At 38.1% G+C, this 14,647-nt stretch overlaps 1 protein-coding gene across 1 annotated transcript in view; it reads left to right on the top strand.

The window, feature by feature from the left end:
• vopp1 (VOPP1 WW domain binding protein) overlaps positions 1 to 14,388 on the top strand; it is a 67,707-nt gene extending 53,319 nt beyond the window's left edge. The window contains exons 3-5 of the mRNA XM_037079572.1: positions 3,156 to 3,233; positions 3,955 to 4,088; positions 12,099 to 14,388. Of these exons, the coding sequence (XP_036935467.1) occupies positions 3,156 to 3,233; positions 3,955 to 4,088; positions 12,099 to 12,271 (385 nt within the window). The 3' untranslated portion in view covers positions 12,272 to 14,388. The remainder of the gene's footprint in view (positions 1 to 3,155; positions 3,234 to 3,954; positions 4,089 to 12,098) is intronic.
• Positions 14,389 to 14,647: the final 259 nt, after the last annotated feature.

The following is a 14,647-nucleotide window of genomic DNA, read 5'->3' as shown; positions in this document are numbered from 1 at the left end:
CCTGATGTCATCTACCCAGTGTTCCCTTTCCTTTGCCATTGTTTATTTACCTGTCACCTGACATTTTCATGAGCAGGATGCATTCATTGAAAATCCATTAGAGGGCACCGCCAAGTCACAGTCCGCAGCCACGCAGTAATGGTGGCAGGCAAGATGGCGGCACCCATAGATTTCGCACCAGATTTGTGTATAAGAAATCCAATAATGGCCTGGGCAAAAGTTACAAAACCAAAGGATATCCAAAAGGATTTCATATTTATGAGAGAGATCGCGATGGACAGGGAATTTAAACCAACTTTGAATGACAATACTTTTAAAACCCGATATTGTCAGATAGTTACAGATATAGGAATAGAGACTTTGGAGAATCTAAAATTACCATTTACTATCTAAAATTACTAATTACTAAAAAACTACTATACTAAAATTATATAAAAATCAAGAATTTTATGAATAAATACAAGTGAGAAGCTACCTGGTTAAAGAAACAGGAGCACATAAAACAGTGAAGGCCATAGGCTAAGGGTTGCACAGCTGAGAACAGGATTCCTTCCTCTGGCTGTTAAAATCAGATTTAAAAATATTCAGGAGGACAAAAGGAGAATAAAATCATTTTCCTATATATTATCTTTATCGTGATAAGTTAAGAATTCCTGCTTTGAATGAAATGTCAGATGATGACAGAATAAGCAAATGGATGTTTAATTTTAATACTTATGTGTAGGCTACTTTTGGTTCTAAAGATTAGAGAAGATGTCAGGTTTATTTGTTGTGCTGTCTGTAGTCTGTATGTTGCTGTTCTGGTTTCTGGTCTGTTTGTCTTCTTTTCTGATAATGGTGTCCCGGAGGCCGATGACACAATAATGAAATCAATCAGTCAGTCAAACCAACAAAGGCTCAGAATGTGGATTCTCAAAAGGAAAAAAAAATGGACGCCTTATGGTGTCATTGTGGCTTCTGTTATTTTAATAATTATGACTTAAATGTACTAGAGAAAATGTCAATTTAATTATAATTCAGACTTGCAAGATCAGCATCTGGATCCACAAAATCGGAAATGTCTAAATGATTCGCCTTACCTTCTTTACAAAGAAACATGATATACTGTATGCAGACAGGCAGGTAGTATAGAAGGAACTGGCCCATGGTGCTAATATACTCCTGGTTTTCATTTGATGGACCCCGGGGTCTTCAGGCACAGTGGTTGCTCATCCTCGACATAGCGTTGAAATGCAAGACAGAACTGGGAGTGGAAGCTATGCACTGTCATGCTGGCTATCCACAGTCGTCTATCAAGAGATGCATGCACGCAAACACACACAAACACGTACACAAACACACACACACTCACTAACCTTGTTATTACTTCTTCCGCTGTATCACTGCAGGTTTGCTGCTGTATTCCATAGACCGATCAATCACCTTAGGCCTCTGTTCTGATTATTTAGCTCCCTGGCTGCTGGGCCTGCCATTTGAAATCAGTCTTTTAAAAAATGTTGTTTACGAAGCAGAAAATGTGATAAATGGCATTGTTACAATACACCTGTATCTGTTGCCTCAAGGCTTTTTATACTGAGGGAAATGTCAAAGCACAATAGTGCCCTGCTCTGTGAAGAAGGCAAATTAATTCTGGTCCCTTTACATATTTTTCAGTGAGAAATTATGAGCACTGTGTCTGTAGATTTGTTTTAATGTACACATTTTTATTCCAGTCTTATATAGAAATGCAAAGTGCAAAGTAAAAGCAGTGATTTGTTTTGGATTGTGTAAAATTGAGCCTGAAATCTATGCCTCATGCCATGCAATTCACAGTGCTTTTTAAATTTCTTGCAATGTTGGGAGATATGAACATGGGAACTTTGAAGTGATACTTACACTGGATGTGCCAGAGCTTGATTGTAGCGATGACTTTGCAAGTGCTTTCATATAAATTGCCAAAAAATCACCAAAAGGTGTGTCTAAACTTCACAGTAAGTCAACAAATAATAAAGCCTGTCTGGTTTAGTTGAAAACACAGATTTACAATAAGGCCTCCGCCATGTGCTCAATAGTAAAGGACTATCAAAACTAATGGTATGCGTGCACATGACTTATGGTTAAATAATCTGCAGTCATGCTAACGGCACTGTTAGGGCCTGGGCCCAGAGTTTTTTTCTGAGCCAGCATTTGCTTGTGCAGCCACTCCAAGTGCTTCAAGTTGAAAATCTCTCAACTTTTCAGAAAGATGATGATGATGTCACAGTCTTCTTCTTTTTCCTGACCTAGGTGATAATCACTGTATTTTTGTCTCCAACAGATTGTATAAAATATATAAAAATCAAATGATAGTAAACCACAAAGGGGCAGTGTTGATCATATAGCAGCAATTGTCAAGATGTTGCTGTCACAGAGCACTTTTCTGCCCCTCCAAAAATGCTATGTGGATACGGGGCATCAGACTGTTCTTTGGCACGGCAGTACTTTGAGCTAAATGCTAACATGCTTACAGTGACAGCTGTCATTATACATATATATATATAAGTTAAGTATATTATATATATAAGTTGTATTGCCATGTGCACGTAATCTTGGGCTCATGACCCCTCGTGGTGTAAGCTTCTATTAACTTAATTTACATGGATAGAAAAGAATTTGATGAGCAATACCTTCCGTCAAACATCTGAACTCAAAAACTGTTGTGCTTTCTTGTCAGTTCAGCCTTTTGTCACATTATGACCAGTTTACATTGGGATGATGGTACACGTGGAAGATGCGGTTAGTGTGTGATTAAGAGGCACTGACTTAAGACTCAGTGCACTTTGGATACATTGTTTCATTTCAGATTGTGTCAATGCAGTGAATAAATACACAATTCCCGCATTTTGTCATTTTAGGGGAATTTTGTGGGGGGGTTTTGTGACACAGATTAATAATATGTCATGAGATGATTGTCTTGAAAGTGTATCAGTTATTGCAGAATCGATGTCTCGTGATACAATCATTATTGTAAGCAACGTATATATATATATATATATATATATATATATATATATATATATATATATATATATATAGATATATATATATATATATATAGTGAGGATGAGGATTATCATATCTGTTGTATTTTTGCTGTTGTTGACCTGATTGCCTCACTCTGTGCCTGTTTGTTGCAGATGTCGCTCTTATGAGGACTGCTGTGGTACTCGCTGCTGTGTGAGAGCCCTGTCCATCCAGAGACTATGGTACTTCTGGTGAGTTACATTTCAGGCTGTGTCTACTGTTGTCTCTTACAGGGAGGAACACCTGTTAATTCAGCGACTGCTTCTGTCTTCTGTCTATTTGTTTGTCAGGCTCTGTGATCAATGCGGAGGTGACAGCATGAGGTTTCCAGGGTTGGAATTTATGACATCTGATGGTTTCAGACAGAAATGATGCTATTGGACATCATGATAATTTTTCAGAAAAGAAATACAGATTTAGGGAAGTCTCTTCTCAGGTTCCTGTTTCGCTCATAAACAGTACTTAGTTACCCCTGTATCAGCTGTCCCTTAGCTTCACTTTTTAACTTAACAGCTCTGGCATAATCAGATTGACTGAATCCCATAAGCGAGACTCACAAAGGACGGACATGGCAGTGTGAACTTGTGAACTTTTCAGGTCAATAGATGTATAAAAGTGGATTAATGTGGTTGTTGTTCAGTGCTGCTTACAACACAAATAAAATAGAGATGCACCAAAAAACTTCAAATGAATAAAAATGTGCTTTACTGTCAGTATCTCCCCAGAGGGAACATATTACTGAGCTGCATGTTTCTGTGAGTCATGGCGGTACCTCTGTGTCGGCCTGTTGTGTTGCAGATAATATCTACAAAGCATTATCATCAGATGCTAAAACAGCCCCTGCTGTACCATGGCAGTGTTGATGATGTTGGGTGAGTGAAAGATCCATGATGTCCTTTGTTGTTCTCTCAGGGTGCTGCTGATGATGGGCTTACTATTCTGCTGCGGTGCTGGCTTCTTCATCCGCAGGAGGATGTATCCATCCCCTCTGAGAGACGAGCCAGCCTTCAATGTCTCCTTCACCAGGCACCCTGTCACCACACCAGGTACAGTAGGATTCAGACAAATACGCAAAAGACAGGTGGCAAACACACTGACCCTGTTTTTTTTTTTTGCCATTTAGGCAAATATTAAGAATGGAAATGAAAGAAAAAACATGAATTTTAAAGGTCTAACTGTGTGAGACTTCACACCTGCAGAGCCTGCAGAGAAAACTAACACACAAACACAATTGTAGCAGGGGATTACATCTGTACTCAGTTGAAATAACATTCCTACTATCTCCACATCCAAATTAGGTTAACATACACGTACATCCCATAGTTTATGTTCCATACATCAGCCATTGTTAGAACACAGATCCCCAGGAGAGGTTACACAGAAATGTTACAAAAAAATGCTCTTCAGGATGAACTCCTTGGACGAAGAGTCTGTTTGTTGTCCTATCTATAGGTTTTTCAAACCTCTCTATCACATATGCTCTGAAACCATTAAACTATCACAAGACGAAAACCATGAGAGGCCCATAGACAGAATGTTTTCACTCTCAACACATCTTCTATACTTGTGAAGTTTCATTTGCAAGAATAGTATATTACAATAACAAAGGGACATTCGGGAATTTTCCCTCACAGAAAATATAAAATTATCCAGCTCTAGTTTCAGCAGATATGTTTTTCACTCTTTTAGTAACGTCCATCTGATGGAAAAGTTTGAATTAATGCAGCTTTCAAAACCAGTGATGTCACACCTTGCTTTTAAATTGTACATTAAAAAAAAAAAGCATGTGTGGAGATGCTACAATTCAAAAAGTTCAAATAATGCAACTTGGCTGAGCAGCTGAGCAACCAACAACTCTGTCCAGTTAGTGAGTTTGACAAATCTCAGTCAAATATATTTATCAAGTGCCAGTTCACAACAAAAGTAATCTCATGACACCATGGTTGCAGGTGCTATGGGTGTGCTCCAACACTGACTGGGGGTGCTCCTAGAAATACAGTATGTGCCACATAAACAGTCGTGGATATGCGTGTATTGTTTTGCAAGTGTTCCAGACTGGCATTGCTGTGCCACTGTCTGACATTCACTCAATACAAAAGCCAAACAGATTGAGAAACAACGAGATTTCAATTACATTATTTTTTATTGAAAATAAATGTTGCACTTGAATAACATACATTTTGTTTATTCTATTCCACCACTGTCAAATTGGAATCAAAGGCTTTTAGGAAATGAACTTTAAGGAAAATCTGAATGCACTGACACTGGCGCGACCAGAAAAAGCTATTTATTCTACCACGTCAGATGAGAACTGAGATTGATGAAAAATCTGAAGGCATTTTCATCCACATGCAGAAAAGAATTCAGCATTTTGTACTTGGGCTAGCACAACCAAAACATACAAACATTTTAATTCCACCACTGTCAGATCATCAAACTGAGTTTTATGAAATTATCCAAAGGCATTTGACATGCACATGAAAAAAGTAAATCACATTTTTTTAACATGTGACATTTTTGCTAGTCACAGGGCATTTTTCGATGTTCAAAATCACATAGTTATGTATTTTTTTCATTTTGTTTTTTTCATTTTTCATGCTGATCTATGATTGGCTAAGACACCTAAAATGACGTGCAAAGGGTCGCCGTCCTCCCTTACCAATCAGCAACCAGAATACAAGATTGACAGCAGGTTGGTCCAATAGCAGTTCCCAAATTTCATTCTCACATTTATACAACCGTAAACCAAAAATACTTCTATGTATTTTACAGCTTTCACTGCCAGCCATGCTCGGACAAGAAATATGGAGTTTTCAGCGATATTGGAATCAGTTTCGAAGGAAATATAAGCAAATTTCTGAAAGAATAAACTGTTCAGAGAAATCAGAGAGAGGCAGTCAGAAAGATAATTCATAGTTGTCGTTTCGTTCGTCCTGCTGGAGGACATAACGTTAGCAGCACGACCAGGACACAATACAGAGCAGCAACACAGTTGTTTTGGGCGATTGTGATGAGTGATGAGTGTGATGTCATGTGCTGTCGTGAAGTATGTGCATTGACTGCTGCGGTAGCACAGTAGGTAGAGCAGTTCCCTGCCACACAGGTGACTGGGGATTGAATCCCAGAAGGGGTGTACATTAATATTTTGCCATTTAATAAAATGTTTTTTAAAGACGTCTTGTAAGTCATTGTTTTATTGCTTAATTTTCATTGAATATAAGAAAGTAGGGATAAGTAGTTGACTTGTATAAAATAACATGACACTGTGGACTGGTTTTCCTCCTGTCCTCCCCAGTTTTTTCAGTCACCAGCCGCCACTGGTGAGGAGGCTCCATGCAACCACACAATATTTCCCTAAAAACCCTTCATTTAGTGGCTACCATTTTCGCTAAAAACTTGGCGCTGACATGTCTAAACCAACTGCAGCCAAGCAGTGTGATACTTTTTTCTATCTTGAGTCCAAGACAGACGATTTAGAGAACTGGGGCCAAACTGAAACAAGTACTAAACAGGATAAAAAAAAATCTCAACTCAAAAATAGTCTTTCTACAAGAGACACAAATGATTACTTCAGACATACGCTCCTTGAGTAAAAGATGGCCAGGTCAGATATTTCAGGCTTCCCACAGTACTTATGCAAGAGGCATAGTTATTCTCATACACAATTCACTTCCATTTCAAATCATAAACACTACCCAAGATCCATCTGGAAGGTATATTATAGTTCAAGGTAATATTATGTTACAAAAAATAAATCTTATAAATGTATACAGTTCTAACGAAGACAATCCATCATTTTTTGAAAAGCTATTTCTTACTGTGCCTGCCTTGGAGGGACTTTATATTTTGGGGGGAGATTTCAACTGTGCCCTCGACCCAGTGTTAGAAAAACACTAATTAACAATATGGAAGATCTAAGATTAGTTGAAATTTGGAGATCACAGAACTTAAATAAGGGGGAATATTCTTGCTATTCAAGCTCATATAAAACCCACTCGCACGTTGATTACTACAAATACAAATGAACCTACGGCCAGCATTAGGTGGGAAGCATTTAAAGCCTACATTAGGGGAGAAATGATCAGCTACAAGAGATCTAAGACCAAGCGCTACAAACAAGAATTACATTCACAAGAAAACCAAATCAAAAAAGCTGAAACTGAATTTTAGAATGATAATGACCCTGTAAAATTACATAACATATCTGTTATGAGAGCCAGTTATGATAAGTTAACGACTGACACATTTGCTGAAAGTCTAATGTGGATTAAACAAACATACTACGACCAAGGGGAAAAGGCAGGTAAATTATTGGCATGGAGGATAAAGAAAATACAAGCTGAAAGAACCATAAATAGTATAAAAACAAACAAAGAGATTTTTATAAATTGTTATACAAATCTGAATGTACAGAACATAGAGAAGCTCAGTATACATTTCTTGACCAGTTGCAATTTCCGACTATATCAGAGGACGAGAAAATAACACTAGATGGTCCGTTAACAACAAAAGAACTTGATGAAGCTATAGGAGACATCAGTAGGGGTAAGGCGCCCGGACCAGATGGGTTACCAATAGAGTTTTACAAAACATTTAAAAGACAGCTATTAAGGCCGCATCTGGACATGTATGAAGAGTCATTTAGGAAAGGAACACTAATAACCCTAATATTAAAACCAAATAAGCCCCCAACCGAATGCTCTTCTTACAGCCCAATTAGTTTAATGGGATGTGACATAAAAAATCTTTGCAAAACGCTCTTTGGAAGATTAGATAAACATCTCCCTCAGCTGATTATTGATCATCAACAAGGTTTCATACAAAGTAGACAAGGTTATCACAATATAAGAAGAGTCCTAAATATACTACATGAGAAATATGACGCAAAGGACACAGCAGTGCTGTCAGTTGATGCAAGCCAGGCATCTGATAGGATAGAATGGGGTTACCTCTTTGAAGAACTTCCAAGATTTGGGTTAGGGAAAACGTTTCTAAAATGGCTCCAACTGCTATATACAAACCCAGCCATTGAGATTCTAACCAATAATACCATCTCAAAACCCTTTAGTCTACAGAGATCCACTCGCCAGGGTTGTCCATTATCTTCACTATTATTTACATTAGCAATTGAACCTCTATCTATGGCTGTAAGAGTGCATAAGAGTTTATCAGGTATAACAATTGGGGAGGTGGATCATAGCATCTCTTTATATGATGATGATATCATATTTTTCCTGACAAATTTAAAAAATAGTATTCCTAGCCTAATTAGATTAACTGAAACTTTTGGAGGCATATCCGGATACAAAATTAATAATTCTAAGTCAGTGTTAATGTTTCTCAATAAGGAAGAAAGACATAATCCCATAATAGATACCCCATTTATGACAACTACCGAAGGTTTCAGGTACTTGGCTGTTAAAATCACTCCTGAACTCAGTGAAATGATCCCAACAAACTATGACCGTCTGGTGGATGGTGTTACTGAAGTACTGAATTGATGGTCTAATTTGCCTATCTCCATGATGGGTTGAATAAATCTTATAAAAATGTCAGTTTTACCTAAATTGTTATACTATTTTCAAACACCTCCATTGCCATTATCAAATAGGTTCTTTGATAAACTTAATAAACTATTTGGTCAGTTTATTTGGATAATAGAAAAGCTAGACTCCGCCTTAAGCTACTATATTTGCCTTATGAAAGAGGGGGGCTTCAACTTCCAAATCTTAGATGGTACTATATGGCTTCCCAACTGACTGCAGCATCATATTATTTTTACACAGCGGTGCCCCCAGCCTGGGTAAACATTGAACAGGAGTTCATTCCGGATTTACCATTAAAGTTGTATCTATATTCCTCTGACATAAACACATTAAAAAGCACACAAAAAATCCTTCTCTCAAAAATACAATTTCAATATGGCATGCTGCACATAAGCATGTGGGTGACATGCCAGCACTGTCTCAATTCATGCCTGTTTGGGGTAATACACAGTTCACATCCGGTAAGAAATATGGAATATGAAAGGCATTCAGAAAATGATGGATCTTTACAAAGATGGAGATTTGCTTCTTGCTTCTTCAAATACTTCGAACAGATAATGTGTACACCACCTTTATCTAAACTTGAGGAAGTTACACTTGTAAATTTAGGGGGGAAAGGACATGTTTCTAGATACTACAACATATTGGTTGCAAATAGTCCTGAATCAGCATGCAATAAACTAAAAGTTTGGAAGCTGGATATTAAGGAGGATATTGATGAGATGGATTGGAACGGTGCTCGTTTAAAAGCACAAACACAATAAATACAAGGTTTAAATTACTCCAATATAAGTGGGATGTATATAGGATATAGGATGTATATAACCCCTGTCAGGCTTCATCATATGTCTGCTAATATTCCTGATGTGTGTTCTAAATGCTTGACTGAGAAAGGTACTCTGTTTCACTGTCAATGGGAATGTCTAAAGATCCAGGATTTTTGGAAGGATGTTTTAAAATGTTTGTCAGATTTGTTTAACACCAAAGTTCCTTTAAATGCCGGGCTCTGTTTGCTTGGAATATATCTGAAGAACTTCAAACGGAGTTTGAAACAGGCTAAACTATTGGACTTTGGACTACTCCAGGCCAGGAGGGCTATTGCGCTGTGTTGGAAGAGCATGGAAGCACCATCACTACGGATGTGGATAAAGGAATGCAATGTATTGGTCTGGAAAGACTAACTTACATTGCTAAGGGCAAACAGAGAAAGGATGATGGAAAATATTTATTTTATTTTATCTATATTTTACTTTAGATAGGTGCAAGGGGATGAGGGTGTGTGCGAGAGTATGTGTGTCTGGGTAATGTGGATATGTCCTAAATTGTATTGTTAATATTACTGTTATTTTATGTTTTACTGTTGGGTTGTTCTAAGAATATTGTGGAAAAAAAAGAAACCTAACCTAAGAAACCTAAGAAAATGTGCTAGGAGTCTTTCTGGTCCTCGGCTAATTTACGCTGTTCATTACCATCAACACTGTGGCCTTAAAGGATTCTTCATTTAAAACTTGATGTTAGGGAAAGTAGGGCAGCTGATATAACTCTCTCAGTCTTGAATTAATAGATTTTTACAAAGTGTCAGTCAGCCAAGCAGAAAATTGAATGGAACGCTCCAGTAAAAACCACCATGTAAATCCCAGTTCTAGGTGACTCACCAGAGGAAGGCATAAATATGTGAACACATCCTATAATCATTTCTGACATTTAGCTGTGAGAATATGACATAATTTTGTAAAACCAGGAATCTTAGTGATATAACTGGTGGCTTTGACACAGAGAGAATAGTTGGATGGAATTGATGAATGGTTTTGGTTTGCTGTTAGCTGTCATTCTGGACTGGCGTGCTACAGAGCAAGGACTAATTGATAGTGTTGCCTAAGAATTTTGGAACAACAATGAGAGTTAAAGTAATCCTAAAGGTTTTCATCACATCAAACATTACATTAGTTGCATATTATTTATGCTAAGTCATCATCAGCACAAAAGTGTATTAAAAAAAAAGACAAGCGCTCAACAGCGCCTACGCTTGTGCTTATTCATGGCATTTGAAAACTGCAGCAAGTTTCCAAGTTAACACAAAGGCCTGTTAGATCCTGAGTTTTTCCCCTGTCCAGGAGGTACTCAACCAGCTCTCCGTTATAAAGGGTTAGATCCCTAAACCTACAAGAGGTTGCTTAAAAACTGGCAATTTAAATAGGGATTGCTTAAGCTGGTGGCGAGAAGACTCGCCTAGCTTCTAACTGCCTGAATCCGAACATCTACCCTGCTTCCTCTGGTTTGGCACCTGTTATGGCAGCTCTCCTCTAAATGATCTGTGCACTTGGTATGGTGCTTGGTTGGATTTTAAGGGCTTTTGGTAAACCCTAAGGGAATGTTTCAATTTGGTTGGCTAGAGTAACCTTTAAGAACCTTTAAGATGTTTTGCACACTTAACACCTGACTCTAACTTCCATCAAAGAGACATAAACTCAATGTCTAGACTCAATTGCATAGACTTTAGCAAGGGCAAAGCATATCGGAAGAACCAACTTTAGTCTGTGCTTCTCGGTATATATACTCTCTTGCTTCGGACATTGGCTTGGTTTTATGTCCTTATTAGAACATTTTCCCAGCTATCTCTCCATTCAATCACTAATTGTCCCTTGATGACGGCTAAAGATTTCATAAGGCTTTGTTACGAAATCACCGTCTTGTTCTCCAGGCTGAGGTGTGGCCTTTCCTCTTGTCCTCATGTTGACCTCATTTTTCAGAATCATTTCAGGACTATGTATAATGTCCCTTTCTTGTATTTGTGTCTGGCAGGAGTGGATAAATCTCAACTTTCTTGACACTGTCTCCGTGTGTGTGTACATACTGGTATTTATATTAGACAGGAGTAAATGGATCTCAACTATTTTGACAGGCCAAAGCAATTACCAGCAACGTCACAGAATTTATTGCACTTGACAACCAGCCCTTTCCCGTCGTTGAAAACCGAGGATTCCGCCGGCTAACGGCACATTTGGACTCCAGGTTTTTAAGTCTGATTGGCACAAATGTCCAATCAGTCTTAATTGATCAGATGCTGGTGATCAAAGGTCAGCAGTCACTGAGAATTCACTAACATCATTTAATTACATCTGGCACAAATATCCATTTGGACTCTACACTTTTTAAGATGTAACAATAAAATGCCGTGGGGTAAATTATTAATGTCAAAGGTCAGCATCACTGTAACTTCATAATGTTCTGCAAAAACACCTTTCTGGTCATTATTCAACACTGTAACTCAGGACCAGGAGCAGGTTGTGACCATATTTCACATCAAATCAAATACTGAATTGGTGAAACAAGTCTTGGTGCCCACTTTGAAACAGTGCTGTTTGTAGCTCTCTTCTGTGCTGCTGGGTTGAACATGTGCGAAGCATTCATGTTTTCCAATTTGTAGCTTCTTTGCAGCATTGTCTCCTGTTATGGCTAAAATATTGTGTTATAGCATTTAAAATGATAACTGTCTCTTCATCTTTCCAGTTTCCCAGCAGCCAGGAAGTATGCAGGGCTTCGGGGTCAACGGGATGACAGGTGGTGACCCAGGCGTTGCCATGACACATATGATGATGAGCTCCTATCCTCCTCCCCCTTCGTACTGCAACCATCCACCTCCACCCTATGAACAAGTATTTCAAAACAGCGACAAGAAGTAACATCCGCAAAGAGCTAAAAAGATGGAACTTGACAAGGAAAAGGGAAAGAAGGAGGCAGCACGAGGCTGAAGTATCAGGAAGTTCAGATGAAGATGAGGAGGAGGAGCGCCTGCCAATTGTCAAGTGAACTGTTGTTGTGTAAGACTTTGAAACCACATATCTGTTGTACTCTGGAAAAGACAAAATAAGCAGTATCTAGTGCACAGACACACATTCATTCACTGACACGCACTGCTTCTTCTGCAGTGCTTCATTAATTCTTGATTTATGTGGATCCATGTGTACAGTGACTGTGCCACCAGCCTGGCTGAAGTGAAAACGAGGGAGGATGGGCAGGAGGAGGGAGGTTTTTTTTGGAGGGAGGTTTTTGATTCACCTGCTGTCACCTGTCTACTCCACCCCTCCAATGCAGCTACAGCTATGACTGTGCACAGTAGATCAACAAACTCATCATTATTAAAATGCTGGATACTGTTTGGCTTAATAGACAGCGTTAAAACAATTACAAAATATATTCATTGTATAGTTTAAAAACAGAAATGAGAACACATGATGAAGAAGACTGAGAGTCTGAAAAGGACTGTCTACGCACAAATGATTGTTGAAAGCAAATTTCAAGGAAGACACTGACTTATTTTCTATCCAGCATTTTTTTTGCAAGATGGGCTCTTTAATAAATGATGACCTCTTGGTAAATTTTTTATTGAAGTATGTGTAGTCCAGTTATGTAAAGACATAATGAGCCACTCCAGCAGTCTCTGGCTCATTCCCCTGTTAGCAGCACTGAAAGCTTTAGTTCACCATGAGAAGAGTCAGACATGGACAGTGTGATGCTGGTAAAGTGGCTCATTTCTTTCTCTAGTTCGAGTGTCATCTGCTGAGTCCAACGCATTCTCAAACCTAACTGACTGAATAGGTCGATGGCCAGTGATATTTGAAAACAACATGTTTTATGTTACAGTTCCAAAAGCTACATGACTCTTGCAGCGTAGCGGCGACAGGTGTAATGGACCTCTGTTGTATCCTCACAGTTTGGTCAGGTGATGGAAAGCATCGTGGTTTGGGTTAAAGTCACTACGTTACTTTTGTAACAGCAGTTACAAACATAACTATGTCATGTAACTAACTTTTGTATGTGACCTAACTAAATCTAATTAGTAAGTTAAAAGAACTCATTTTGGACTTCAGGTTTCACTCTGGACACTAACAGTGGCCTCTTGATTGGCTGCCCTGTGCTTGTTTGACCCGACCGTCCATCCCCGATTTCCTCCCTATGCAAACTTTGTCAGACTTTGTAGCTCTTTGTAGCTCTTTATCGTCCTTTGACCACCAGGTAACAGGATATGTAAATCTGGGTCGTAATAAACTGTTTTCAAAGTCGACCTAAATGTTCCTTTTTCTGATGTGGACAGATTGGCTGAGTCTTAGTAAGCTGTCACTTTGATGATTGTTATGTTGCTGATGGGATTAAGATTGCATGTCATCAGTTTTACACCACAACCCACTGACATATACGGCTTTTGCCAAGTGCCAATTTTGGTGGCATTTGGTGAGGAAATTAAGAAATCAGTTATTAGCTTGATACTGACTGCTTCTCTTTGCTCATTCACATGACCTGACTTGGTTTAACTTCACCTTATTGTCCTTTAGATTCACATGAATATATACATTTTTCTTTCAAGCTGCTGCAACAAACATCTCAAGTGCATTAAAGGTAAACTACCAAGTTATTTCTCACGACGCATAAGGAAAAGAGTACGGTAAAGTTGTCATGGAGACACCGTTTCTGCTCTCGGGAAACAAACAGTCAAACCTTTATTGCAATTCAAAAATGCCTTTCTATTCAGTTATTAAAAATATACGTGGAACCAAACTGGAATGAGGATGAGAAACCTGTTTTATTAAAAAATCTGCTAAAAAGAAAAGAATTGTCAAGTTGGTTGCTGTGAATGTGGTTAAAAAAAAAAAAATTCAACTATACAGTTTACCTGCCTACAAACTTTCTTTCTCAGCACCATTTTCTTTGCACATTCTAAGGTGTGTAAGAAAGTGCTTCAAATCTAAAATGATTGACATTGTGGGAAATATGTGTGTTTGCATTCCTATTAAATATGGAGCTGGATCTCGGAGGCAATTAGCTTATTTTAGCTTATTATCTTTGATAGAAAAAAAGGTTTACAAATATGTGCACCAACACATATAAAGCTTGCTTATTCACCGGTGGTTTGATCTATTTACAAACAGAAATGTAAAGAAGACAATTTGTATAATTTGGGAATGTAGTGCCAAAGGAAAGGACTGTCTATATATATATATATATATATATATATCTATATATATATAGATATATATATAGATATATATATAGATATATAG

The sequence above is a fragment of the Acanthopagrus latus genome, chromosome 19, assembly GCF_904848185.1.
Source record: "Acanthopagrus latus isolate v.2019 chromosome 19, fAcaLat1.1, whole genome shotgun sequence".
NCBI classification, from domain to species: domain Eukaryota; kingdom Metazoa; phylum Chordata; class Actinopteri; order Spariformes; family Sparidae; genus Acanthopagrus; species Acanthopagrus latus.
This window is presented reverse-complemented; position numbering and strand designations above follow the sequence as displayed.